General features: G+C 40.3%; 1 protein-coding gene and 1 non-coding gene across 4 annotated transcripts in view; both read right to left on the reverse strand.

The window, feature by feature from the left end:
• Scai (suppressor of cancer cell invasion) overlaps window positions 1-26,687 on the reverse strand; it is a 111,554-nt gene that overhangs the window by 17,739 nt on the left and 67,128 nt on the right. For 2 of the 3 annotated variants that reach the window (XR_009593837.1, XM_021633365.2), the window contains exons 7-14: window positions 24,905-25,001; window positions 23,737-23,835; window positions 23,446-23,598; window positions 19,085-19,186; window positions 18,645-18,746; window positions 17,305-17,383; window positions 15,115-15,214; window positions 8,368-8,449 (exon numbers count right to left, since the gene is read on the reverse strand). Coding sequence is in view for 2 of the 3 variants with exons in the window: in XM_021633365.2 (XP_021489040.1) it covers window positions 8,368-8,449; window positions 15,115-15,214; window positions 17,305-17,383; window positions 18,645-18,746; window positions 19,085-19,186; window positions 23,446-23,598; window positions 23,737-23,835; window positions 24,905-25,001 (814 nt within the window). In the remaining variant the exon portion in view is untranslated. The remainder of the gene's footprint in view (window positions 1-8,367; window positions 8,450-15,114; window positions 15,215-17,304; window positions 17,384-18,644; window positions 18,747-19,084; window positions 19,187-23,445; window positions 23,599-23,736; window positions 23,836-24,904; window positions 25,002-26,687) is intronic. The other variant, XM_060390093.1, reaches the window with a different exon arrangement.
• Window positions 22,175-22,281, reverse strand: LOC132656176 (U6 spliceosomal RNA). Its single transcript, XR_009594099.1, has one exon. It is a non-coding gene; the product is annotated as a U6 spliceosomal RNA (small nuclear RNA).

The raw sequence follows: 26,687 nt of genomic DNA on the forward strand, positions 1-26,687 counted from the left end.
CCCATCCTAAAATGTCACGACAATAATGTATTACAACTTGGACTAATCACAATAAAAATAGCTATTGGTGTTCTTCTCCACAGTAGAAAAATGTGCCAGGTGGTGGTGGTACACGCCTTTAATCCTAGCAGTTCGGAGGCAAAGGCAGGTGGATCTCTGAGTTTGAGGTCAGTGTAAGTTCCAGGACAGCCAGAGCTACACAGAGAAATCCTGTCTTGAAAAGCAAAAAACAAAACAAAACAAAAACCAAATAAAAATAGTGCTGCTAAACTTCATGTGCAAAACCAGTCAGGAAAGTGAAAAAGAAGGCTCACTACATATTAAAGCAAGTTTAAAAATTCAGTAATTGAAAGGTGTGGCACTGGTGTAAGAGTCAGCAGAAAACAAATGGAACAGAATGGAAAGTTCAGAAAAGGACCTGAAAATACATAGGACTTTTGGATGACTATCTAAACAATGAAAAAAAAAAAAAAAATCTAAATTAAAAAAAAAGCAAGCAATAAAAGTGTTGACCAAAATTACGTCAAATTATTTTTGTGGCCTGGAAGCCCTTTCTAACTATTATGACTACTAAGATTTATTTTATTTTGAGTGCATTGGTGTGAGGGTGTGGGATCCATTGAACTGGGGTTACAGTCAGCTATGTACTGTCCTGTGGGTGCTGAGAATTGAACCCTAGTCCTCTGGAAGAGCAGACAGTGCTCTTAACCACTGAGCCATCTCTCCAGCCCTACTGAGCCATCTCTCCAGCCCCAGTTGCTAAGATTAATAAAACCATATACATAAAAATAAAAAACCTAGCACAGCAAAATGCAGCATAAGCCATGCAAGGTGGAAACATCTGCAATCTCAGTACTTGGGAGGTGGAAGTAGAGGGATCAGGAGTTGGGTCCAGCTAGGCTCCATAAGAGCATGTCTACAAACAAACAAACAAACAACCCTCTATGCTTGCCTATGATATAATGAGGTCCTGCCCTCCATTCCCAGCTCTGAAGAAATCAATCACATCATTAGTCCACATTTCAGAAATACCCCGGGTCCTAGTCCGTGCTGCTTTTGATCTGGATAGTGCTAACATAGACAGCACTGTCACTCATTTCCCTTAAGACCTGCTCTTTCTGCTTGTTAGTCAGGCTTTGTCCTCTGACACATCTTATGTACATACACACATACACGAAAAAATGTGCAGTTATCACAGCAGGCCTGAGAGCCAGCTGATAGAGTTGGCTTTGCCTGGCTTCGATACTGGACCTACTCTACCTAGATGAGGCAAATGAGACACTTTAAGGGGAACCCCAATGTTCCCTTTAGAAGCCTGGCACAGGATACCCTAGTGATCAGTTCCCAAGAAAAGCCTTGACTTTAGTTCTTGAGTAGGAATCAGTCTTTAAAGTTTTGTGACTGGGTTTTATATAATCCAGATTGGTCTGTGTCTGACCCTCCAGTCTCTCTTTCCCAAGTACTGAGAATATAAACCAGAGTTTCGTAAATGCTAGGCAAACACTCTACCAACTGATTTGCACCCTTAAAAGAAAGTACTTAATCTACATGGTTGCAATTTGTTGCTGGGGAATGAAGTGTGTATCCTGTATGACTACTGGACCAACACCTTGGAAGTTTAAAACTGGGTTTCTCCAGTCACCTCGACATTCCTTATCCTTTGCTGATTTTGCTATCAACATCTTACTGAACTAAGAATTTTCACATAATTACATGCCAAGTACTGAATCCTCCTTGAAATTACGTGCATTTCAATGTCTATATAGCCATGAATTACCTCTTCTGGTTTCTCTGGACAACCATACATATGTGGTACACACACACACACACACACACACACACACAGTCACTTACTCACTTTTAAAAACCTGTAAGTTGATGAATCAAACTGCAAGGCCTGGTAATTCATGCCTATAACTTGAGACTGGAGCATCTCAAGTTCAAGGCCAAACAAGCTACAAAGTAAGACTGACTCCAACGAAACAGAACAAAAACTCCAGTACTAACTTACATCAATAGATTCACTATCCTTTTAAATGGTTTATTTTCACTAAATACTCATTGAGGAGATGGAGCAGACACTGCTAAAGATAGGATAGTAAGTAAAACAGAAAAAACTTGTCTCCCTGACAATGACATGGATACAAGTGGCAGATACAGGCAGACCCTAGTAAACAAAAAAAGTAAGTAACATACAGTCCTCAACCGTAACAAGGATTCTGGGCACAGAGCATGGAATTCAAACAATTACATTAATAGCACAGTTTTATGTTCATTTATTTTTAAAATTTGACCAAATATAATGGTCTAAAGTTTTACTTTTTATTTTGTAATAATTAATTAATTATTAATTCATTTCACATTCTGATTGTAGCCCTATCCCTCCTGGCCTTCCGGTCCTACCCTTCTTCCCCCCTCCCTCCCCTATTCCTCAGAAAAAGGTGAGGACTGCCTTCCCATCCACCCCATTATTATTTACTTTAAAGATGATTTATTTTCATTTTATGTACACTGGTGTCTTAACTGCATTTATGTCTGTGTGGGGATGTTAGATCCCTAGAGCTGGAGTTACAGTCGTGAGCTGCCATGTGGGTGCTGGGAATTAAACCTGTGTCCTCTGGAAGAGCAGCCAGTGCTCTTAACTGCAGAGCCATCTCTCCAGCCTCCTAGCACAGGTTTTATAATCAGGCTGTTTAAACCCAGCTTTGCTACCACTTGAGTGTGTGATCTTAGGTAAAAATGCTTCAACTTCAGCTGTAGAAATGGCTCAGTGGTCAACTGTACTGGCTCCTCTTGTAGAGACCTGGGTTCAATTCCCATACCCACACATTGGCTTATAACTATCTGGAACTATAGTTCCAGGGTATCCGGTATCCTCTCTGGCCTCCATGGGTACTATATGCAAGTGATGCAAAGACAGGCATGTAGACAAAACATTCATACACATAACATAAAAATAAAATATGTGCCTGGATTTTCTTATTAGTCAAATGGGGACAGTAAAAGTGGCAATGGTGGGCTTGAAGGTATAGTACTGTAATTACTGTAGTTACTTGGGAGGAAGATTACAAGTTCACGGCTCGCATGAGCTATACAGTAAATTCAAACCCAGCCTATGAAGCTTAGTGAGACACCACTATCTCCAAATAAAGCAGAAAAAGAGGGCTGGGGAAGAGTGCTTGCCTAGTACCTGTGAGACCCTACATTCAAACTCAGTCCTGAAAAAAGAGTGACACATTAGCTGTGTGAGAATAAAGTGTGCACAAGCACATTAAACATTTAGAATACATAGCAGCAGTGTCATAATACAAATGTTAACTATCATGGTAATGAAGAATAATAAAGTCACAAGGTAAAAAAGGCCTGTGACCTGAAAAATGGCAATTAGGACCTAAGTGTTTTCATTTGTTCAAACACCTGACAAATATAAGGTACCTTTGGAAGCACATTTAAGACAGAAAGAATAGAACGTAAAGGGCCAGAGCAAGAAGACTGCCTGGGATACTAAGGGCCAGGAAAGAAATCAGTGTAGCTGAAGAGGCTGGCAAGAAAGAAGGTCAAAGATGCCTGTGTGTCCATGTGTCTCCTGAACTCCAAGGGAAGTAAGAAGTCATGTGAGAGTTTGAGCAGAGAAGGACCATCCTGACACATAGGCACATGTGTGTGCAGGAGATAAGAAGGAAAGTAGGAAGTAAAGAAGGAAGAGGAGGTAAGCTTAGCTGGGAAGCTGCTGGAGTGAGAACAGTGGCATAGACAGGCGGTTACAGTGGGGTCCATGAGATTTTTACATTTAATGAGATCTTAAAAGGTTTCATGAAATGCATGTGATACAGGAGGAAAAGAGAATAACACCAAGAAAAAAAGACTTTCAGCTGAGACAACTATATAAGCAAAAATAGGCACCAACCAAGATAGGGAGTCTAGAGGTACAAGTGGCCTAGAATTGTCCTGGGTATGATAGTTTTTGTTTGCAATTGCTTGAAGAATTTTCAACTGGATACACAGAGAAGGCAGAAGGTGCAGTTCTAGAGAGGTCTGGCCTGGAGGTAACACACTTGGAAGAAGCCAGTAGGGAAATAGTAATTAAGTCATGAAACTAAGTATGAGCACTAAGGGGGGTCAGCTATGGCTGGAAAATAAGAGTAACCCAGGGACACTCCAACGACGGTCAGAGATCTGAGGCAAAGACACTAGAAGAGACCAAGAAAATAAGCTAATGCCAGGCCTTGGCTAGCCTAAGGCAAACCAGCAAGTTGAATTTAGGTTTTGAAAGCCACACCTAGAAAAGGGCAGAAATGCAAGAGACCCATATTTGCCCACATTAGAGAAGACTGCTACAGGGCTACATCTTTACAGTAGGAATGGAGTAAAATCAAAGCTCACATGTCCTCCCACTAGGACGATTTCTCACACAAAACGGTAAGGTGGCATTTCAACAGACATACTGTTCCCCTAAGTTAGTTCCTGCAGGTTGTCAGTTTCCCTACACACCTACAGCCCAAGCATCTACTAGGGTCCTAAGCTGGTGGCACTTCTAGATGTTTGGTACAAACAAACTCAAACTTCCTGTAATTCAAGGTTCCTTCATATTAGGACCCCATGAAGTACTTCCAATGTTAAATGTAGTAATAAAAGGTGAAAGCTGGGTGGTGGTGGTCCACGCCTTTAATCTCAGGAGGCAGAGGCAGGCGGATCTCTGAGTTCGAGGCCAACCTGGTCTACCGAGTGAGTTCCAGGACAATCAGTGCTACAAAGAGAAACCCTGTCTTGACTGCCTTTCTCCCCCAACCCCAAAAGAAGTGGCATGCACATGTGCACGCACACCCACACACACACATACACACAAAACCAAGCATTCTGCGGTGGGAGAGATGGCTCAGTGGGTAAGTGTGCTAGCTGAATTTTAAGAGGACTCCATTTCCATTCCCACTACCTGCCCTAGTAGCTCCCAATTCCCGGCTCCGTGGGATTCAATGCTGGCTTTTGATCTTTGCACACACGTGTGCACACACACAGACGCCACACCACACACACACAGAGGCACAAGGCATTCATAAGATATTTACATTTCAAAAATAAGCAAACATAAAAACTGAAAGTGGTATCTTAAATAGCAAAAGTAGACTCAAGTGTAGGAATTATGTGATAGACAAGACCAATAACTGCTTATTAAACTCAAAGAAGTAAAAACAAAGACTAAAAATAATAAACTATAATAGGCAATGTAATATATCAGAAGGAATCAGAGAAATAAAAAATACACCAACATGAAACTCAAGATATATTAATAATGTGCTGACACAGCTAACGAGACACTGTGAACTAAAAAAGGATGAGAAAAAAAAATGACGCAATCCTCAACAGAAACAGGGTGATGGAGAATTCTGAAGAAGCTAACAAAAGTGGAAGGGTCCTAGGAAGAGATGGAAAAGAGGTCCAAGAGCTAGTATGTAAAGAGGTAACAGCTGAAAACTGTCATTACACGGAGCGAAAAACTCCAATCTGACAATTCAAATCATCCAAAAGACCCTGACGTGTTCAGCCAAACATGTACCCACCACATAGTAAGTGCAGATTACTAGAAGCTAAGAGAAGAAATTTCAAAAGGAGCAAAAAGAAATAGGTTTCTGGAATTTGAGGGGGCTGGCAGGGAACCAGGTGTAACTGACCATGTGGTAAAAGTCCTAGCACAGTACAGCAATTTGCACACATCAACCACATCAGGCCAAGACTGCTTTGGACAGCCATGTAAGTCATTTTCTACCGGCAGGGACCTGCACTTAATTTTTGATGTTCACAAAGAATCTTTTCTTCCAAAGGAGAAAAGAGAACTAAAAAAAAAAAAAAAAATCTCAGTTATTGTGTTTTTTTTTTTTGTTGTTTGTTCATTTTTTAACTTAAAAAAATTCCAGCTAATGCCACATTATCACAGAAACAGCCAACTGGCATGCTCACTTTTCCTTTTGTTAGGCAGAATATGGTCATAGCTGTCACAGAGAAACTGATGTATTGATGTATCAATCACTTCCTTCTTCTGCCAGAAAGCTTATACTAACATTCAAAGCTCCTTTTCTTCCAAGGGTAGAAAAAAACCCAGAAATTTAGAAGGAGAAAGATGAATTACACAGGACAGGGAGAGGACAAAGACACGTGTATGTAGGTAGCCACAGTGTACACATCAGGGAAAGCATTCATAGTCCAAACTGGTATGTGTGTATTAGTCAGGGCTGACAGTCAGAACTTCATAGTCTAGGCAGAATAGTGAGTTTTATCTGATAAATATGGTAAGTGTAAAGGAAGTCCTTAAAGACACAGAGTTTACCACTCTACCAAATAGCCCACCTCCATTATGACAAGTCCTAACCATTCACCCAGTTTCTTGTCTCCATTCTAAAACAGAACCGGACAAGCCAGGATTATGATACTCTAAATAAAGCCTTATATAAAAGAGGTAAAAAGAAACAGAGATAACTCGGAATATAGGAAAGCAGAGAGAATATAAGATGATTTCTTTGGCTAAAATGTAGCTAGGTAAAGCATTCACTTAGCATGATGTGAGGCCCTGGATTACAACACACACACAATAAAATAACACACACAAATAAAATAAAAATAATAATTTATGTTCCCAAGGGTATGAGAAGATACTTCAAACATGAGAAAATGCAATTATAGAGGTCTATTGTATATACATATACATATTATATGGACATATATATCTATTTCTCTAGCTTTATCTAATTCAAAGAAAAAAGACAGGGGCCTGATTTGGGTGTATTTTGAACTGCTGGGCTTGGTGAATTCTTTCAGTATGGAAAGTGCCCATTTTCTTTAATTATTCCATTGATATTTCTGTTTCTGTAATACTCTTAACAAATTATTATGTATATGTAATTTATATATTTATATGCTGGACCTGCTTGTCTAGATTTTCTGTTTGAGACAAGGACTTACTCTGTAGCCCAAGCTGCTCTGAACTCTCATCAGTCCTGTTTTGGCTTTTCTTTAGCAGCTCCCTACTCCCTTCTACATCCAACAGATACACACATATACAACTTAAAAATGTACGAAGATAAGTTCCCTAAAAATTAAAAAATCTAACATTGAACTTTGAAACATGGGTAGCAAGAAACATGCTAAAAATCTTTAAAATTTAGGGTGGGTTATATGCTCTTAAAATTCAGAATTGATTTATTTATTTGCCTATCTATCCATCCATCCAACTATCTATCTGTTGTTTTTTTTTTTTTTGAGATTTCTTAGCAACCTTTAATTTTTTAAATCTCTTTGCCATGATTAAATGGCATATTTATTTTTTAATATAATTTTTTACTTATTACAATTTATTCCTTTTGTATCCCAGCTTACACCCACCCTTGTTCAAGACAGGGTTTCTCTGTGTAATAGCCCTGGCTATTCTGGAACTCACTGTGTAGATGAGGCTGGCCTTGAACTCACAGAGAGCTGCCTGCCTCTGCCTCCTGAGTACTGGGTCTAAAGGTGTGCACATGACACCTGGCCAGGTTTTATTTTTAAAAGAAAACCAAACATGAGAAGAAAATGAAAAACATACATGCGGGGTACCATTCTTGGCTACCAGGCATTTCCATGGCCAGGCTGGAATAAATTGAGTAATGTTTGCTTTTTCATTCATGTTGATACTCAGAGCGGAAGAAGTTTTCAGGTGCAGAAACAAGCACTCAGCCCAGTGTGGAATGCTCTTTCCTAATTCAAGCCTGTTTTGCTTTACTATAAATCACTACAGCTTGAATTCTAGTGATTTCAAAGTGTTTTGCTGTTGGTGCTTTTGAAGTCATCGAGGATTTGCTTCAAAAGCAAAATATTGCAAAAGTACCTCCAGGTTAAACCACTGTCACTCCAGCATTCAGGCTCAACGGTGGAAAAACAAAGCATACATTCAATTGTTATTATTTAAGAACATCACTATGTAACATGAGACGGAGTTTCATTTAAACTAGGTGTGCATTACATTAGGTGTGCAGAAAGAAAGTGTTTACAAAATAAGCCACCCGTGTTATCTCTAGCTCTATAAAGGAAAACAGTCTGTGTTATATAACAAGAATAAACCTCCCACCAGAGATCTTGGAAATCTTGAAATTTTTTTTCCTGCAGGAGGATTTATTATTTTCCACTGAGAGTCCATTCATGCGTTTCTTCTTGTTTCTATTCATAGCATCAGATCCTGACTAGCATGCACAACCTCAAAAGAAAAGAAACACTAAATACAAACTGTAAAATTAAATAATCAAAGCAAAGCAAAACAAAAGGGAGGGCACATGTTAGAAGTGGGGACCCTGGGGTTACCGCTTCATGCCTGGCGCGTGCACTAGCTTTCCAGGAACTCACCTTGTAGGCAACACTATTGGAGGAGTCCACAATGATGAACAGGGGTTTCCTTGTGAATGGATAGAGATCTCCAGGATGAAGGCTGCAGAAAAAAACAGGGAGGAATTGTGTAACTGTATGGCCAAGTCTCAGAAACAGTATTTTACAATTTGGTCTTCCCAACACAGCACTGGAGAAAAATACACACAGAAATGTGTATTTACTGGGACATGTTGATTCTACCTCAAAAGGGTCCAAAGAGAATTGTTATTCAAGGCTATCCAAATAAAAGTGTGCAGTAGTATTACCTACAGCTTTAGCCTGCAGGAGACTTAAAGAGGGGAACTACTTGAGTCCTGGAGTTCAAGAGTAGTATGAGTTCAACATCAGTGAGATGGAAAAAAAACCCTCAGCTAAAAAGGACCCATTCTTAAACATGACTAGTTGATGGCATGAAAACCCCAGAAGTAGGTTTCACGTAGGCAACTAACTGCTTTGTATTATTTAAAAGCTCTTTTAAGGAGCTTGGCTGCCACATGCCTGTAATCCCAGCACCCAGGGAAACAGAGGCAGGCGGGTCTATGAGTTCAAGGCCAGCCTCATTTATAAAAGCAAGTACAGGACAGCCAAGGCTACACAGAGAAACCATGTCTCAAGAAAACTAAAAAAAAAAAAGGGTATAGTTTGAAATAAAGATAGAATAATATAACTATATCCATATTTCAATGGCTCTTACAGTGCATCAACTATTTTAAAGATGTTTTCCAATAATTTTTAGAGATTTATTTTATATGTATGAGTATTCTGCCCACATGTATGTAAGTGTATCATGTGATGCCTGCTATCCTTGGCCATCAAAAGAGGCAGTCAGATCCCCTGGAACTGGAATTAAAGATGTCTGTGAACCGCCATGGGGCTGCTGGAAACTATACTCAAGACCTCTGCAAAAATATCAAGCGCTCTTAACCGCTGATCCAGCTTTCTATATTCTTAAATATTAAAAAAAATAAACAAATTCAAGTACAATACAATAGTCCAGACAAGAAGGAAATCTTTTACATTCTTTGGACACTTACTACAATCATCTGGGCTGCCTGTTAAATATAGCTGGGCCACAGATCAATGGACTGTAATGCCCATGTCAGGAACATGTACTCAAGAGTCTCTGCTGTGGATTACAGTTTTCTCTTCACACCAGAGTAGACAATGTGCGTATCTGTATCAGCACTTGATGTAAATGTATATAACAAAGTAAAAGTGGTAGGTAGTAAGATTCTGGAGTTTTGGTTTATTTAAAAAACAGAGAACTAGATGCCTCTCGGGATTCCCTTCTTCTTCCCAGCCCTCTCACCTCCCACTCCTGTTCTCCTCACATCTGATCCCCACCCTCGTTCCCCTCTTCATTCCATCTCTTTCCAAGTTCCCTCTCTTCATTCACTTCTATTCTATTCCCCTTCTAAATTCCAGCACCCTCCCTTAAGCCCTCCTTGTTACTTAGTAGGCTCTGGGAGGATATGGGTGTGATTCTAGCTGAGACTCCTAGTGGGGGTGGGGGCATGAAAACTGAAGTGACTACCTCCTAGTCAGGCAGGACTACTGAAGGGAAAGGAAACAACTCACCGACAAAAGCCTTTGAGCCAAAAATTACCCTGCCTACAAAAAGTGCAGGGACAAAGAAGGAACAGAGATTGAGGGAATGTCCAACCAATGATTGGCCGAACTTGAGACCCACCCCACAATAGAGAGCCAGCTCCTGACACTATTGATGATACTCTGCTATGCTTGCAGATAGAAGCCTAACATGACTGTCATTTGGGAGGCTCCACCCAGCAGTGGATCAAGACAGATGCTGGGACTTGCAGCCAAGCACAGGGCGGAGCTCTGGGGATCCTGTGGAAGTCTTGGAGGTAAGGTGGAAGGAGGAAGGGACAGGAAGACCAACAGAGACAACTAATCCAGATCCACGGGGGCTTCCAGAGACTGAGACATCAACTAAGGAGCATGCATGGTCTGGATCTAGAGCCCCTTGCACATATGTGGCCGATGGGCGGCTTGGTCTTCATGTGGGTAGCCTAGCGAGCTGAGGTGGGGGAATGGAGGGGCAGGAGAGCTCCCCTTTTCTGTGAGGAAAGGGAGAGGGGAAGAGGAAGGAGCAGGGGAAGACTGGGATGAGAGGAGAGAGGGGCCACCCTTGGGTATAAAGTAAATAAACTGAAATAAAATAAAAATTAAAAAACAACACAGAACTATTATATGTTTCTGTTTTAATCTCAGGTGTGGGGTATGTGGCTGCTTTGCAGCAGCCGACTATGATTTCCCTTGTGCTCTAGGAGAGGCGTGGTCTTGCCAGTGGCAGATAATTGCGACTGTGTGATGTTTGGAATTCTGGTAGTTCTTCAGAGAGTATATAAATGCTAGGTGGGGTCAGTGGTTGTTGGTCATCCAGGGAGGAGGGTGGCTGCAGTTAGCAGTGGTGCTCAAAGGAGAAACAAAATTAAAAAAAGACTCCCTCTATCCTTCTTTCTCTCCTATCTAGTGATAGGGGATGAAACTGGGGTGATAAAGGAAAAAAGAAGAAAAAGAAGAGCCCACAAAGTAGAAAAGACTGGTTATAGTGGCATCTTACTAGTTCACAATAAGTTTTTTGCTTTAATTGAAAAATGAAAATTATATATATTCATGGTGTAGTACACTGACACACACACATACACACACACACTGTGTAATGATTGGCACACTAAATTAAATATCTGCTCTACGTGGTTTTTAGCAAATTTCAAAGAAAAAAACTGTGATGGCTACTCTTGATTGTCAACTTGACTACATCTGGAACTAAAACCCAAATGGCTGGGGACAGCTGTGAGGAATTATCTTAATTACATAACTTGAAGTGGAATGACTCACTGGACCTTTGAGGTGGGAAGAGTCACCTTTAATCTGGGCTGGACCTTTGGCTGGCAGCCTCCAGAAGGAAATGGAAGAAGGAAGCTCCCTTTTCTGCCTGCCCGTTCCTGTCAGCAAGTCCATCCTTTGGTGGCATTTGAGCCCACTTCTTTGGGATTCTGGTGTATAGTGAAGACAGCTGAGACATCCATCCTGTGGACTGAATCACTACTGGATTCTTGAACTTTCAATTCCTAGACACCCACTGTTGGACTGGCTGACAAATCCAACCATCTATCTATCTGTAGTCCAGCACTTATGCACTCTTAGCTGTAGAAGCATCTTTTTAGCCTCAGTCTTCTTCTGTTATCTGAGACAGGGTCTTTGTACATAGCCCTGGCTGTCTTAGAACTCACTATGTAGAATTTATCTATAAATTATTTTAAGTCCTGTTCCTTTAGAGAATAGACACTAAAGTTATAATTAAAAGTTTGTATCTTTTTTTAAATTTAATTGTTACATGTTTAAGTGTGTGCACCCACATGAGTGCAGGTGCCCACAGATGCCAAAAGAGGATGTCAGATTCTCAGGAGTGGCAGGCAATTGTGAACCATCTGACACAGGTGCTAAAAACAAAACTGGTGTCCTTTGGGAGAGGAGTTTGCACTCTGAATTGTTGGGTCAATTCTCTACCCTACTTTATCTTTTGACAACCACCTTCCAATTATCTACAGAAGTTAGCCTCTGACCTTTCCTCTGAGTTAGACGTTTTAAAATTCTACTGAAAGGGTTAGACTAACTTTGTAACCTGTATGTCTTTTAAAGCCTATAGTTTTGAGTTTTAGGTTCAGGTTAAGCTAAAGCCTCTTAGTACCTTTCCAGAGAATGGAAAAATATGACCCTATCTATGAGGACAGATAGAAAAAAAGGTAAGCAAGCAATGACCTTCACTCAGCAAAAAGACCAGACCCTTGTCTTTGAGATAGTGTTTCTTAGCAACGAACCCAGACTTCTTCTGATTAGCTTTTGACCTCCAGCCAAAAGTCCACAGCCCCTAATCTTCAAGGATGAGCTAACCACCCCCACCTTAAATTGCAGCTGCATCCACACTTGGCAGGACTGGCCAAGCTTCAGCACCTAAGACTAACCAATTATCTTACTTTATAGCTTCCTCATCCAATCCTAAGTTGCCAAAACTGCAACTTCAAATTTCCCGAAATTTTTCTTTTAAAAACCTAAAGGCCTTTGTCTCCGGGTGCCACTCTTTGCTGACTGGCAGGGGTGACCCCATTGCGCAATGGTTAGTAAACCTCTTGCTTTTGCAACGAGTCTTGGTCTGGGGGAGTTTCTGGGAAGGGTGCGATCTTAAACTCCTGAGCTGTGAGACCCCAGGTCTTACACCACATGTAAGCAAAACTATGTAATATTTATCCACATGTTTCTATATGTGGCAATACCTACTTTTCTTTGCATCTTAATAATCTTTCCTTTAAAAATTACTTTTGAAAATTATGTGTATGTGTGTCTGTACATGTAAGTGCTGTTGTCCACAGAGGCCAAAGGCATTAGGTCTCCCCTGAGCTGGAGTTAAAGAGGCTGTAAGCTGCCCAGCACTCCACCTTTCTAAGAGCAGCATGCACTCTTAACTGTACTTAAACTCTGAACTTTAGGCCAGTCTTTTTCTTTTGTTTGCTTTTTGAAACAGGGTCTTCCCACATAGCCCTGGCTGTCCTATAACTCGCTATGTATTCCAGGCTGTCCTAGAACTCAGAGATCCAATTGCCTCTGCATCTGGAGTGCTGTGATTAAAGGTATGTGACACACACACACACGTATGTATATATGTACCACCTTTATATATACATCCATATATTTATTTGTGTGTATAAGTACATGTAAGTGCACTTCCCAGGGAGTCCAGAAGATGGCATTGGATCCCTTGGAACTGGAGTTACAGGTGGTTGTAATCTGCTGTAACATGGTTGTAACATGCATACTGGAAACTGAACTCAGATCTGGAAGAGCAACAAAAACCTGCTGAGCCATCTCTCAAGCCCAACACTCAGCTTTTTTGATAGGTTATTTCTAAATCTTGGCTTTTGTGAGTAATGTTGTGATGAAGATGGGGTGCAGACATTTTGTTGAGATAGCGAAATAAGTAACATAATTTCATTTTCTCTATGCGTTGAGAATTTTATAATTTTGTTTTCTTTAAAAAACAAATGTTGTGGGACTATGTTTTCATCTTAATTCCAGGTGTGGGGATGAGGGTGCTTCCCAGCAGCTATGATTTGCCTGGTGCTTTGGCAGCAGCATGGTTTTGTCAGCTGTAGATACTGTCTGTGTAGCCAATGTGTGATGTTTGGAATTCTAGGACTATCTCAGAGGATAGTATATAAATTAGGGCCCTGAGAGGTGAGGTTCCTGTTGTGACTGGTTGCTGTTGTTTGTGGTTTGTCAAGTAATTTATGTGTGAAGAAATGAGAAGAGAAAATTAGATATCCTGATGGTGAAGAAAAAAACTTGCCCCGAGGAACTTGATGACCCCAATCAGCAGGAAGTAGTCTAACGATAACTCTGCCCTTTTCCCCTCTAAGCTTTTTTCCCCCTCTCCTATCTAATGTTAGGGGGTTAAATGGATGGTGAAGGGTGGAAGAGTTTATAAGGAACTCACAAAGTAGCAAATGATGGCTACCCTCAGATATACACCAAGAAATGGTGTTAGTGTTTTATGGTCTATTTTTAATTCTTTGTAGTGTGTGTGTGTGTGCTGGGCATGAATGGAGGCCTGAGGTTAATGTCAGGAATGTTCTTAAATCACTTTTAACCTTAATCTTTGAGGCAGTCTTTTAGTCAAACAGAGCCTGCGGAGATGTGTCGTCCAGCAAGTCAGCTTGCTGCAGGACATTCCTCTCCATTTCAGGCCAACATATACACTCTTGTTTGTGAAGCAAGGGCTATAACTGCTGAGCCATCTCCACAACAATATATTTCAGATTTAATTATGTATTTATTTATTCATCTGTTCATTCATTTGGCTATGAAACCCAGATAGTCTTGTAAGTGCTAGGATCACAGGCATATGCCATTATACTTAGCCTATCTTGTTTACATCTATTTATTTATTTTTTTATATGTGATGCCGCACACACACCTTTACCTCAGTGTTCACGTGGAGGTCAGAGAACAACTTGTGGAGATGCAGTTCTTCTTCTACCCTGTATGGGACTGAACTTGTGCCATCAAGATTGATGGCAAGTGCACTCACCTACTGAGTCACCTTGCTGGCCCTTATTTTTAGCTTTTTGAGGAAAACCCATACCGTTTTCCCCAATAATTGTACCTGTCGAATTACATTCTATCAGAAGTTTTCAGGCGCTCTCCGCTCATATCCTCCACAACATGTGTTCTGCAGTAACTACCCTAACAGACACTAAGCGGCAGCTTCTCAGGGTTCTCATCCACACGCCTCAGATGATGAGGGACGCTGTGTATGCATTTATGTATCTGTTAGATTTTCTAAAGTAAGTAATTTAAAACTCAGGGGAGCAACAGTATTACTGCTGGCTTAGGGAACCTTTAGCCACGACATGAAAAATTTGGAAAATACATAGGCCTGGTCTCCTCCGCTTTTCAGTAAGAAGGTCGATGTTTAATATAAAGTATTATTAGACAAGCCCACTGTTCATTAAAAGCAGAATTTTCTCTTCCAGCTAGAGGAATTCTAAAGATGGCTCTGTGCTAGAAAAAGAGCAAGCTTTTACACAAGAACAAAAATAAGTGCTGTCCACAGTGGTCCAAGGGAACTACTGTTCCAACTGGAACACATTCCAGTTTCTTGTAATATTTTAGGAGTGCTGATCCTCAAGACACTGGAATACTTACCAGTGCATCTCCTTGTGGGACTGATTTCGTTTGTGGATTGCATCTCCATTTATAATGTCCCGGTTACTATTAGTAAGTACACCTCCAAAGTCGTAAGGACCTAAAGCAACAAAGGGAAGAAACCCAGAATTCAACTGGAGGGTAATACCAAGTAATCTGATGCTCAGGTGCAAGAGTACCAGTCAATCTCCCTTTGACAGAAGCACAGGATAAGCATAAAACATTTAAATTATCTTTAAATTTAATTTAATACAACACCTACATGATGTTAAAGTAGCACACTGTCTACTTTAATGTTTTTAAAAACATCTGAATTAAAAAAACGAAAACCATAAAGACAAACAAACAAACAAACAAACAGCAAAAACAACAAAACCAAGAATATATAGCATCCCATTAATTTGGGTGGTAAAAGGGACTGAGACTTGGGCTAATTTACAGGATATCTGAGAGGAATCCTCGTGAGGATCCTGTTTTGATGGTGTAGCAGAAGCCAGATGCCTCAAACCAGAACAATGACTCACTGCAATGAACATTTGCAAGTACAGATGTGTGGACAAAAGGGTATATTGTGTGACTCACTGTGACACACCACAGTTTCCAGGTTGACATGTTTTGTTTTGTTTTGTTTGGGGGAGGGGAGGTTGCCAGGATGGAAAACAGATATGGAGGGATGGGGAGATGAGTGGGATTGGGGTGGATGATGTGAAATTCACAAAGAATCAATGAAAAGTTTAAAAAATAAAATAACATTTGCATTGCAAACGAAATTTTAATCTGTTCTAACAAAAGTGCTTTACAAAGAGAGCTGATAACTGCACACTGAACTCTCTCCATGGAAATATGCATTTTGAGTAGCTGGCACAACAGGGATATACTACTGTACCTCATCTAGTAAAGATAATTTTAAATTAACTACTCAGTGAAAAACTTAAAGAAAAATTTGAACAGAATTTGAAATTTCTTATTAACAAAACTTCATTGTCATGAAATAGTCTGCCAAATTCCAGTACATGAAAAATCCATTAATCTACTATTATGTCAACTTCTTTAATTCTGGTCTACATGTTAGCCTTTTCCCACCAGTTAGAAGAGTCACTTAACTCTTGTCTAAGTTGAACAGTGACTGTGGGATGTTCATGTAATTTCTGAGATTCAGTTACCACCTCTATTAATTACAAAATGTAAAATAAGAGGCCAATAGTCTAACCCTGAAGACCCAGAATAGCTGCTTTAATAACATGTTTTCAGACAATAAATACTTAAAGATAAATAAAATGACTAACATTTAAATAAGAACTAAGGCAATCCCTAAGGTCTTCTTCCTCCCTTGCTCATGCCCATAAGTGTTCCAGCATGCCCCACCCCCTTATGTCACAGGTGGATTATAGACCTTTAAAAATCACTGCAACGTAAAGACTATAGACATTTTCTTTTTTTTTTTTTTGTTTTTACTGTAACATTTTACTACTTTGTAGGTCATGCAAGGAAGATGGTAGGTCATGCATTTTATAAAGGAATGCCAATTGCAACAGACAGATGAGGAGGAAAATGTTAAACTATTTTTCTCCAAAGACTTAATTCTTTCATTTACATCTTAAGTTGCTCATCTAGTCTGAACAATTTCTGGGCTTCTATGTTCTGACAGTTTAAGGTTTTATTCTGAAACAGCATCCCAGTAGTGCATGGATTGAATCCATAGTAATAAAATTAAAAGGGTTGAAAATAAATTGTAACAAGGACTTGAACTTTCACAGTTACAAAAGTAAACTGATTCTACTAAGACTTTCAGCCATAACACTGTCTCCACCAGAACCCCAGATGTTTTAAATCTTACAATGATTCAATGATGTCAAGGAAACAAGCTGGCAGATTCCATAATTCTTTGCAATGTCAAATATCAAACTGTGTAAGTATAGATCTATATGTGATGCTTTTGACAAATTTGACAGTGAAGTATGCATTTGATATATGTATTGTCTTAGGATTTTTGGACTTCAAGGAATAATAGTTGAGCATGGAGAATTAACCATGTTCTCTCCAACACTGTCACCAAACAAAGAGACCAGGTTTTTAATTTGGAAGCTTCTTTATAGAGCTTGAGGTGGTCTCAGGGCTGTGGGCCATTGTCTTGTAGAAAACAGAGAAAATTCAAGCCCTGCTCACAGTGGGAGCATTCCTTTATTGTACCTTCACCATCAGAACGACCTGTGGGGAAAACGCCAGTGGCTGACAGGTAAATCAGAAGCACACTATTGGCAGGCAGCTCCTGAAATGAAAGAAAACCACACACACAAAACCAGACAGGAGAAACGACAGTTTTACTTAATATTCTGGGCAATTTAAGGCTGTCTGGAAAATAGTTATCATTTAACACACTGCTGTTATCATATCCACACTTGTTCCAACTTAAAATCACATGGCAAAGACTCACTATGATCTACACTGCATAACTGTGGCCAAAGCCGTGAACACATTTTCTACTTGCAGCATCCCATCTGTTATAGAATGTTCTCTAAGAACATAAAATGGACGGAGAAAGATCTCCATTGGTGACAAAAAAGGCAAGCTTCCCTGCAAACCTTCCATAATGTAAATTTGGAAAGATAACACCCAATTCCCATTTTTTTCTTTTTTGAGGCTTCAACCTTGCTTGTGTACTGATGCACCCAGGTTGCCCTTGAACTTAGGCCTCTAACTCCTGTCTAAATAAAGGCATTTACTACATTCTTCTATCAGATTGCCACAATGTCTCTCAGAGCCGCCAGAGCACATGAATGCTATACATACTGTTCTTGTTTTTTAATTTTGCATTGAGTGTTAAGCCCAAAGTTGTTTAATAATTAAAATCTAAAAAGGAGTGTTGTGGATATAAACATGTTTTTGTTTTGGTCCCAGGTGTGGGATGTGGGACTCATTGAGATGGTCCACAGCAGCAGACTATTTGCTTCCTGCCAGCTCTGAGAGGAGCTCTTTGCCAGCTGTAGAAAGTTTAGAAAGTTTAAATCTGAGGACTCTGAAGAGAGAATAAATGCCAGAGCCCAGAGAGTGTGGAGACAGAAAAAGAACAATGCTGCTCCTGCTTCCCCCTTGCTGCTCCTGATTGCTGCTGTGACACAAGAAACTGGAGATCTCCTGAGGACTGGCCTGGTTCCAAGAAACCCAACAACCCTAACTAGCAGGAAGCAGTTAAGAGAACTGAATCCCCTCTTCCTACTAATCCTTCTTCTCTCCTACCTGGTGTTGGGTGTTAGAAGGGACTGGGGTGGAGTAGGGAGAAGAAGATATAAGAAATGAAAATAAAGTTTTTTTGTTTAAAGTACACCTACAATGGAAAGAATGATAATTAACCAATAGCCTCTGACATAAGCAGTTACCATTCCCAAAACAGAAGGGTCAAAACCACTCCGGGAACAGCACTTGCGTATGCTCATACATTACTAAACACTTTTAGTCGGGCATCTGAAGAGTGACCGAGTCTATCCTGAGCATACTTTCCCCACCGCAGAAAGAATACCGGTCACACATACCTTAAAAGATGCTGCTAAGAATGTATACAGTTGGCTGAAGGTCGGTTTGTAGAGCAGATACTTGTGGGGGTTTTCTCGTCTGGTAGGCTTGTCAGCTGGCTCCTATGGTGCCACAGCAAAAATGACATAAGTGGTTCGCGGCAGCTGAATTTATCAGTGTCTACAGCCCCTATCCTTTCTATCAGATGTCCTCATTTTATTCAGTGTCTGCGATTTTGCTCGTCAACTTCTCTGTGTCTTATCAAGAGTGTTCTTTGTGTTTTGTCACAAAAACTCCTTATGTAGCCTGGGCAGGCCTTTAACTTTCAACAGTGTTTGGCTGTCTAGTGTGCCTTACAGGTGTGAGGCACCTAGGAGTGGCTTGGGAGTATTCTTTATTTGTACCTGTGCTCCTAAGAGAAGCAGAAGCAGTAAGAATTACCACTCTGGCAAATGATCACCTGTATTCCTGGTTTATTCATCTGCGAAGCTAAATTCATTGGCTCCCTCTCCAAGGCTTGCAACATCCGGAACATGTCAACAGTTAATTCACTGAATTTGACCTGAAAGGAGAAAGTACCTGGTCATTTATGTAATAAGTAGACTTGTTGGTCTTTAATCACATTATTACCCTTGATTTTCACGTATACTTAATTACAGCTGATTATATACATATATACATGAGCACACATATATTCATTTTTAAAAGAGAAGTTACATTTTTCCTGCTTCCTTTTCCTCCCTTCAATTCTTCCCAGGTAGCTGCCTTATTCCTTCTTGAGATCATGGCCTGCTTTTTAAGTGGTTACTGGTGTGTGTGTTTATGATTGAGCACCTAAATACAGAAATACAGCCTGCTCTGCTCAGCCCATTTAGTGCTACTTATATGTATATGACCGCTTGGTCCCTGAGGAAGACTATTTTCCCCACTGTCAGATTTCCTTAGTTGCCTGTAGTTGTCTATGAGTGGGTTGGTTTTTTTTTTTTTTTTTTTTTGGTTGAGACAGGTTCTTACCATGTATCTTTAGCTGACCTGGAATTGCTATATAAACAGAAATGACCTTGAACTCAAAGAGATCCTCTTGCCCCAGCTTCCTAAGTGTTGGGGTTAAATGCCTGAGCCCTCACACCCAGAGACAGCTCATGTTTTACTCTCTAGCATTTAATTACAAGACTTTCAAAAGGCTAATGTGGCGAAAGGACTGCGCAGCAACACTATGTTCACTGTCCACTTTAAAATAATTAGTATTGTTTAGGCTGCTCCATCGTGACACATTGATTTAGAAGGCAGCAAAAGTAACAAACACGACAAACACACAGCCCTACAGAGCATGGGAGCATTTGCTTAGGCTGAGCTATGTCTGGAGCCTCATTTCTGGCACTACACAGCATTTAAGAGTGCACCCTTCTCTGTCTTCATTCATTGTTTTGCAGAAGACCTAGGAACACGTGACGATAAAACAAAGGAGAAGTTTAGAAAATATCTGCTTCTATAAGATAGAAATGCTTTGGTTAAGGTATTTGTTAAAAAAATTATTCCCTGAAGCTTCAAAACTGTACCTTAAGACTGGACACAGTGGCTTACATCTTTATTCCCAGCACTTGGGAGGCAGAGGCAGGTGGACCTCTTTCTGACTTTGAGGCCAGCCTGGCCTATAAAGAGAGTTTCAGGACAACTAGGGCTACAGAGAGATCTTGTCTCAAAAATCCAAACAAAAACGTACCTTATTCACACATACATTATATAGTGCTAGGGACCAGGCCCAGCAGCCAAGTCTTTCATGTCAGGCAAGTGCTCTACCACCGAGCCACACCCTAATCCTATTTAGTATTGTGTAGCAGATCAGCAAAACTCCAATTCTCCTCATACAAAATTTCACAGAATAAGAATAAAAATCAAATAAAATCATCAATATAGGTATTTCTGAACACATTTAACATTCCAACACAGCACTGAATTTCTAAAAGTGTTATAAAACTGCACCACAGCCCCAGATGTGCACCACCTCTACATGAGAATGAAACAAGTGCTTCTAGATCAGAGCAAGGAGGCAACAACCTGGCTATTTGTCCTTTTACTGTCAAACTGAGAGCACATGTTCCAGGAAAGAAGCAAAGCAGTAGCTTCATGCACCCTTTTTCTTGTTTGTTTGCACAGGGTCTTACTGTGTGGTCCAGGATGGCCTCAACACCTACCTCTGCCTTCCAAGGGCTGTGATTATGGGCATGTGCCACCACACCTGGCTCTTTTTGAGTTCTAAGGAACAAACTACAGACAGCAGAATTACAGATTGTTAGTTTCCTGTTTTTGGGTATGTCTGAGTTTGTTGTTTTGTTTTCAAAGACAGGGTCTTGCTGGGTGTGACAGCAGAACTTGGGAGGCAGATGTAGTGGGATCTTAGTGAGTTCAAGGCCAGCCTGGTCTACACAGTGAGATCCAAGACAGGCAGAGCTACATAGTGATATTGTCTCACAAATACCAAAAAAATACCAAAAAAGACAATCTCACTACATTGCCTATGCTGGCCTTGACTTATAGCAATATTCCTGCCTCTGCGATCCCAAGTGCTTAGACTGTGTGTGCCACCACACGAGACAAAGCTACCACTATTAAAACCTACCATCCTGTCAGCAGAACACACACATTCCACAGTTCAAGCCTACCGGCTTTTATCTAACCATGCATGCCAGGCAGCACTGTTCTCCATGCTGAGTGCTGACTTAATTCCCAGCAGTTCTTCAGTTCCTCATTTATTAGCCTTAACCCATTTTTTCTTCTTTTTTTCTTTTTTTTTTGAGACAGGGTCTCATACTGCTGGCTATAGCCAAGTGACTTCCTGTTCTGCCTTCCACAGGCTGAGATTAGTTTTACAACACCAGACCCAGTTATGTAGCTCTGGAGCTGGAAGTCAGGGACTTAGGAGCATAGACACTCTACCAAATGAGCACATCTTCGCCTTCACTAGCAATCTAATTCTTCTCTAACTCTTTTTTTTCCACTTTTTAAAATTTTATTTATATTTTTATAAATTACAGTTTATTCATTCTCTATCCCCGCTGTAGCTCCCTCCTTCATTCCCTCCCAACCCCATCCTCCCTCCCTCACCTCTTCCCATGCCACTCCCCAAGTCCACTGATAGGGGAGGTCCTCCCTACTTCCCTCTGACTCTAGCTTATCAGGTCTCATCAGGACTGGCTGCATTGTCTTCCTCTGTGGCCTGGCAAGGCTGCTCCCCCATCGGGGGGAAGGTGATCAAAGAGCCAGACACTGAGTTCATGTCAGAAACAGTCCCTGTTCCTCTTACTAGGGTACCCACTTGGACACTGAGCTGCCATGGGCTACATCTGTGCAGGGGTTCTAGGTTATCTCCATGCATAGTCCTTGGTTGGAGTATCAGTCTCAGGAAAGACCCCTTTGCCCAGATATTTTTGATCTGTTGCTCTCCTTGTGGAGCTTCTGTCTTCTCCAGGTCTTTCTATCTCCCCCTTCTTTCCTAAGATTCCCTGTACTCTGCCCAAAGTTTAGCTACGAGTATCAGCATCTCCTTTGAAAAAATATGGACGGATTCATGAATTTGCATGTCATCCTTGTGCGGGGACCATGGTAATCTTCTCTGTATCGTTCCAATTTTAGCGTATGTGCTGCCGAAGTGAGCACTTTTCTCTAATTTTTTACAGGTGGATTTTTCCTAGGCCAAATCATGAATGAGAGCATGGTCACCGGAGAATAGTTTATAGCACACATACGCATACATGCGCACACACACCCACACACGTGTTATGTCAAAATGATCCCCTGGGAGGGGGGTGTATAGCAGCAAAGTACGTTGCTGTATCTATATCCATCTATATGTATATATGCAAGTGTCATAATGAAACCTATTACTTTGTATAACAACTAAAAGATAAAAATTAATTTAAAAAATTACAAAAACAAAACCAACCCTAAAATACAGCCCTCATCAGTTCCTCTCCTTGCCCTGGACCTCTGCTAGCTTCCTGTGCACTTGGGAAAAGACAACCTTCCTGACTGTTCCTGTGCTTCTTGTTCTCTCCATCCCACACAGGGAAGTTTTCTACCAGGGCCCCTTCTTCCCAGGTAGCCAGAACTATGGACAGCAGCACGACTGTTACTTTTGCTTGGCCTGCTTATTCTACTCTAGTTTTTGCTGTTGTTTTCCAAGACAGGGTTTCCTGTATAGCCCTGGCTGTCCTGGAAGCTGGCTCTGTAGATCAGGCTGGCCTCAAACTCACAGAGATCTGCCTGCCTCTGCCTCCCTGATTAAAGGTGCGTACCACTACTGTCTGGCTCTTCCTGTAGTTCTTAACCAAACAAAAAGCACTTTCTTAGAAAAACATCCCATCATCTCCGAGACTAGCTCAAATCTCTTGATGCCAGACATTGGAAAAATACATCTATCCTTTGCTACATTTGTTGAAGTAATATTATCTAAGTAGTTATTTTGTTAATAATTGTATTTATAGGTAAACAGAAAGCTCCATTAGTGAAGGCACTTTGTCTTTTTTCACACATACACACACACACACACACCCTGGAGACATGACCGACACTTCATAAATACTGATTGGGCTGGGGAAGTAGCTCAGTGGCAAATTAATAAACTAATAAGCATCTTTCTATGTCATTAAAAAATTCTTTCTCAACAATTTCAAAGTCAATATCATATATGTATAAACACAGCATAATTGAATTAACTATTCCTTATAGATGTAAGAAACTTTACAAGGAAAAAATTCCACAATGATCAAAACCAACCTTTTAAAAGTGATTTTTAAGCATAAATCCTTCACGGTTCTTTACCTGATTATTACAATTACCAATAATGAGTGCATCAGCCAGAGAGAGCTGTCCCACAATCATGCCTTGTTCCAGCAACGGGGCTCCTGTTTCAGCGAGGCGATTGGATGTGATAACAATGGTGTTGTCATCATTTAACACCATCACAGGGTCTGCCTGAAGAAAAAAGAAGCACATTAATGGCTACACAGAATATCACTATTTGTTCTTTTCAAAGTCACATACGCACCATAAATACACAGCACTGTCATTCGCCTACTTATTACTATGACAACCTTTCTCTCAAGAAATTACCTCAATGAATGCTGCTACTTCTTGAAGCACCAGGTTCCACTCTACTTGATCTTCAGTATTAAAGCGATGAGTATAGTCTTCAATTTCATCAGACAATTCCTGGTATTAGAAATGCCACAAAGAAAAGGGGTTATTAACAATTTCCATAAAAAGGCTAGCAAGATGGCCCAGCAGGTAAATGTGTCTGCCACTCAGCCAGACAACCTGAATTCAACCTTGAAACCCACACAGTTAAAGGAGAGAAACAACTGCTGCATCTATCTTATCCTCTACCTGACACCTGTGAACACATCACACATTCTCTCTCTCACATACTCAGAAAATAAATGAGTGTAAAAAAAATTACTCTCCATAAAATCCATCTGTATTGCAATATTCCTGACAGAAAGTAAAAAAATTAAGTTTGATCAGTATCAATATCCAATTGAAATTATTAAAGAAAACAAAGAATGAAAACCATAGATTTGATTCGAAATAAAATTTCAGAGTATATACATCAAATAAAAACTTGATAAAGATCTACTTCACAACTTGGTGTTGTATCAACCATGTTCTTATTAACAAAACTGAGAAAGAAACTCAAGTTTTCTTTGAGAAACAAACAAATATGACATACAAAGAACACCCACTTCCTTGGATTTCAATCACACTGTGCTTTGGAAATAGTCTGATAAGAAGCCTAGGGTAGAAGATCGCAGCAGAATACAGATCTCCTTCCACAGGGCTTGAGAAAATTAGGACAATTTCAGTGAAATGTATCAAGAAGTTTGTCATCAAGCTAGGTATGGTGGCTCACATATGTAAGCCCTCAAGATTGAGGGAGGAGGATTGTCAAGAGTTTACAGATAGCTTGAGTTATACAATGAGGTCCAGGCAGCCCTTGCTGTCCTGGAACTCAGAGATGCCTGTCTCTGCCTCCCAAGTGCTGGGATTAAAAGCATGCCGTACCATGCCTGGCTGGGTTTTAGTTATTTTAAAGTACATTTACAAAAAAAAAAAAAAAAAAAAAAAAAAAAAAAAAAAAAAAAGTACATTTATAATTTCAGCACTAGAGAGACTGATCCACATTTATAATCTCAGCAATGTAGAGACTGATTCATGGGAATTACAAATCCAAGACCAATCTGGATTATACCAACACCCTACGTAAAAAAAAAAATCTATTTACCTTTACCAGGTCTTTTACAACATCCATTTTGTTAAGAAGAAGACAAACTACTATAAATCTTGCATAGTATCGGAGTTTCTTAACAACCAACTCAGGCCTACAGTGGACAAAAGAGAAATAAATCATTATATTAAATGGATAACATGCGTGACAGAATTCTGGCCAGCCTGATCAGGGCAAACGTGGCCCCGGCAGGCCTCACCCCTCCCCCATTCCCTCTGCCTTGCTAAACAAACAGACAAAAAACAAAAAAAAATGTTAGATTACATTCCTAAAGCCAGCCAAGGTCCCTCTTCCAGAGGCTGACTATCAAGGTCATGCTATCAAAATACTGAAGTTCAGCAATCAAAAACCCCCTTTGGCTCACCTAATTAACATGCCCAATTAAACACCTTATCTTAATTTGGGGTTCCCCCTTCGCTTTTATAACTTGCCATTTGCCTGTGTGCCACCACTGTCTCCTCTCTATCCAGAGGTAGTCCTCTGTCCCCATAGGGGACAAAGACTCCTTCTCCCTCATCCTCTATCTCCTGTCTTTGTCTCTTATTCCATGCCTTCTGTTCCTCTGGGACAAATAAATCTTGTCCTAAGAACTTAGTCTTGGGGGTCCTGAGCTGATCCTTTTTTCATGCTGTTTTGACTTTTTCCACTTTTAGATGGCCTTTAAAACTTCATCATTTTTAGAGAAGTGATAAAAATTTTCACATAAAACCATATAGTCTTAGCTTGCAATGTAACACTTGCCTGTAATTCCACAACTCAAGAGGTGGGGGAGGCAGGAGAATCAGGAGTTCAAAGGCAGCCTGGGATGCATGAGACTGTCTCAAAAATCAAAACCAGATAGCTTTTTAAATACATTTTAACACTGATTAAGTCATCATTCGATATTCATTCATTCAACAATCATCTATTGAGAATTTAAGTGCATAAGAAACAATGCCATGATGGGGACTGGAGAGACAGTTCAGCAGGTAAGAGAACTTATTTCTCTTGTAGACAATCTAGCTTCAATTCCCAGCACCTACATAATTAAACATAATCTGTAACCTTAGCTGTAGGGTACCCACCATCTTCTGACCTCCTTGGACACGAGGCATACATGTGGTATATATACTTATACACATACAATAACAATTTTAAATCTAAAAAATAAGAAACAGTGCCATGATACTAAAAGAACAGTGATTAAAAACATAGAACAAAAATCCCTTCTTCACAGACCTTACAGATGGAATAGTAATTTAAATGTAGATGAGTTAAGGAAATACACAAAACAGTGGAATAAATATTGGAAAAAAAAAAAAGACGCCATATGAGTCCTACTGACAAGTTTCTGGAAAATCCCATTTTTGAATATTCGGTCCCCAGTTAGTGGTAGTTTTGGAAGGCTCAAGGAAGTAGGTCCTTGGAGGTGGGCTTGAGGGTCACTGGACATGCCTCACTTCTGCCTCAGTAACAATCCTGCCTGACTCCATTTTGAATGAAGGAGCCATTTTGCTGCATTGTTAAAGATAAGTTTCCACTTAATGAAAAAGCTGTTGTTGTTTTAATGTCTGTTTCCTGGAGCCTGACCTGCCCCAACTCATGACCTTGACTTGTTTTTTAGAACACCCTGACCATCTTTGATCTTCTAATCACACGGTGTTTTTTCTTTTTTAAAGATTTTTCTGTATTTCCTTATTGCCACATTGTCTCTCTTCTGTAAACCTGCTTTGCAACTACTTGGGATTTTTACTTCTTAAAAAGAGGCCAAAAACTGGACTTGTGCTAGTCTCTTTAACCT

This window comes from Meriones unguiculatus, chromosome 8 (genome assembly GCF_030254825.1).
Source record: "Meriones unguiculatus strain TT.TT164.6M chromosome 8, Bangor_MerUng_6.1, whole genome shotgun sequence".
Taxonomy (NCBI): domain Eukaryota; kingdom Metazoa; phylum Chordata; class Mammalia; order Rodentia; family Muridae; genus Meriones; species Meriones unguiculatus.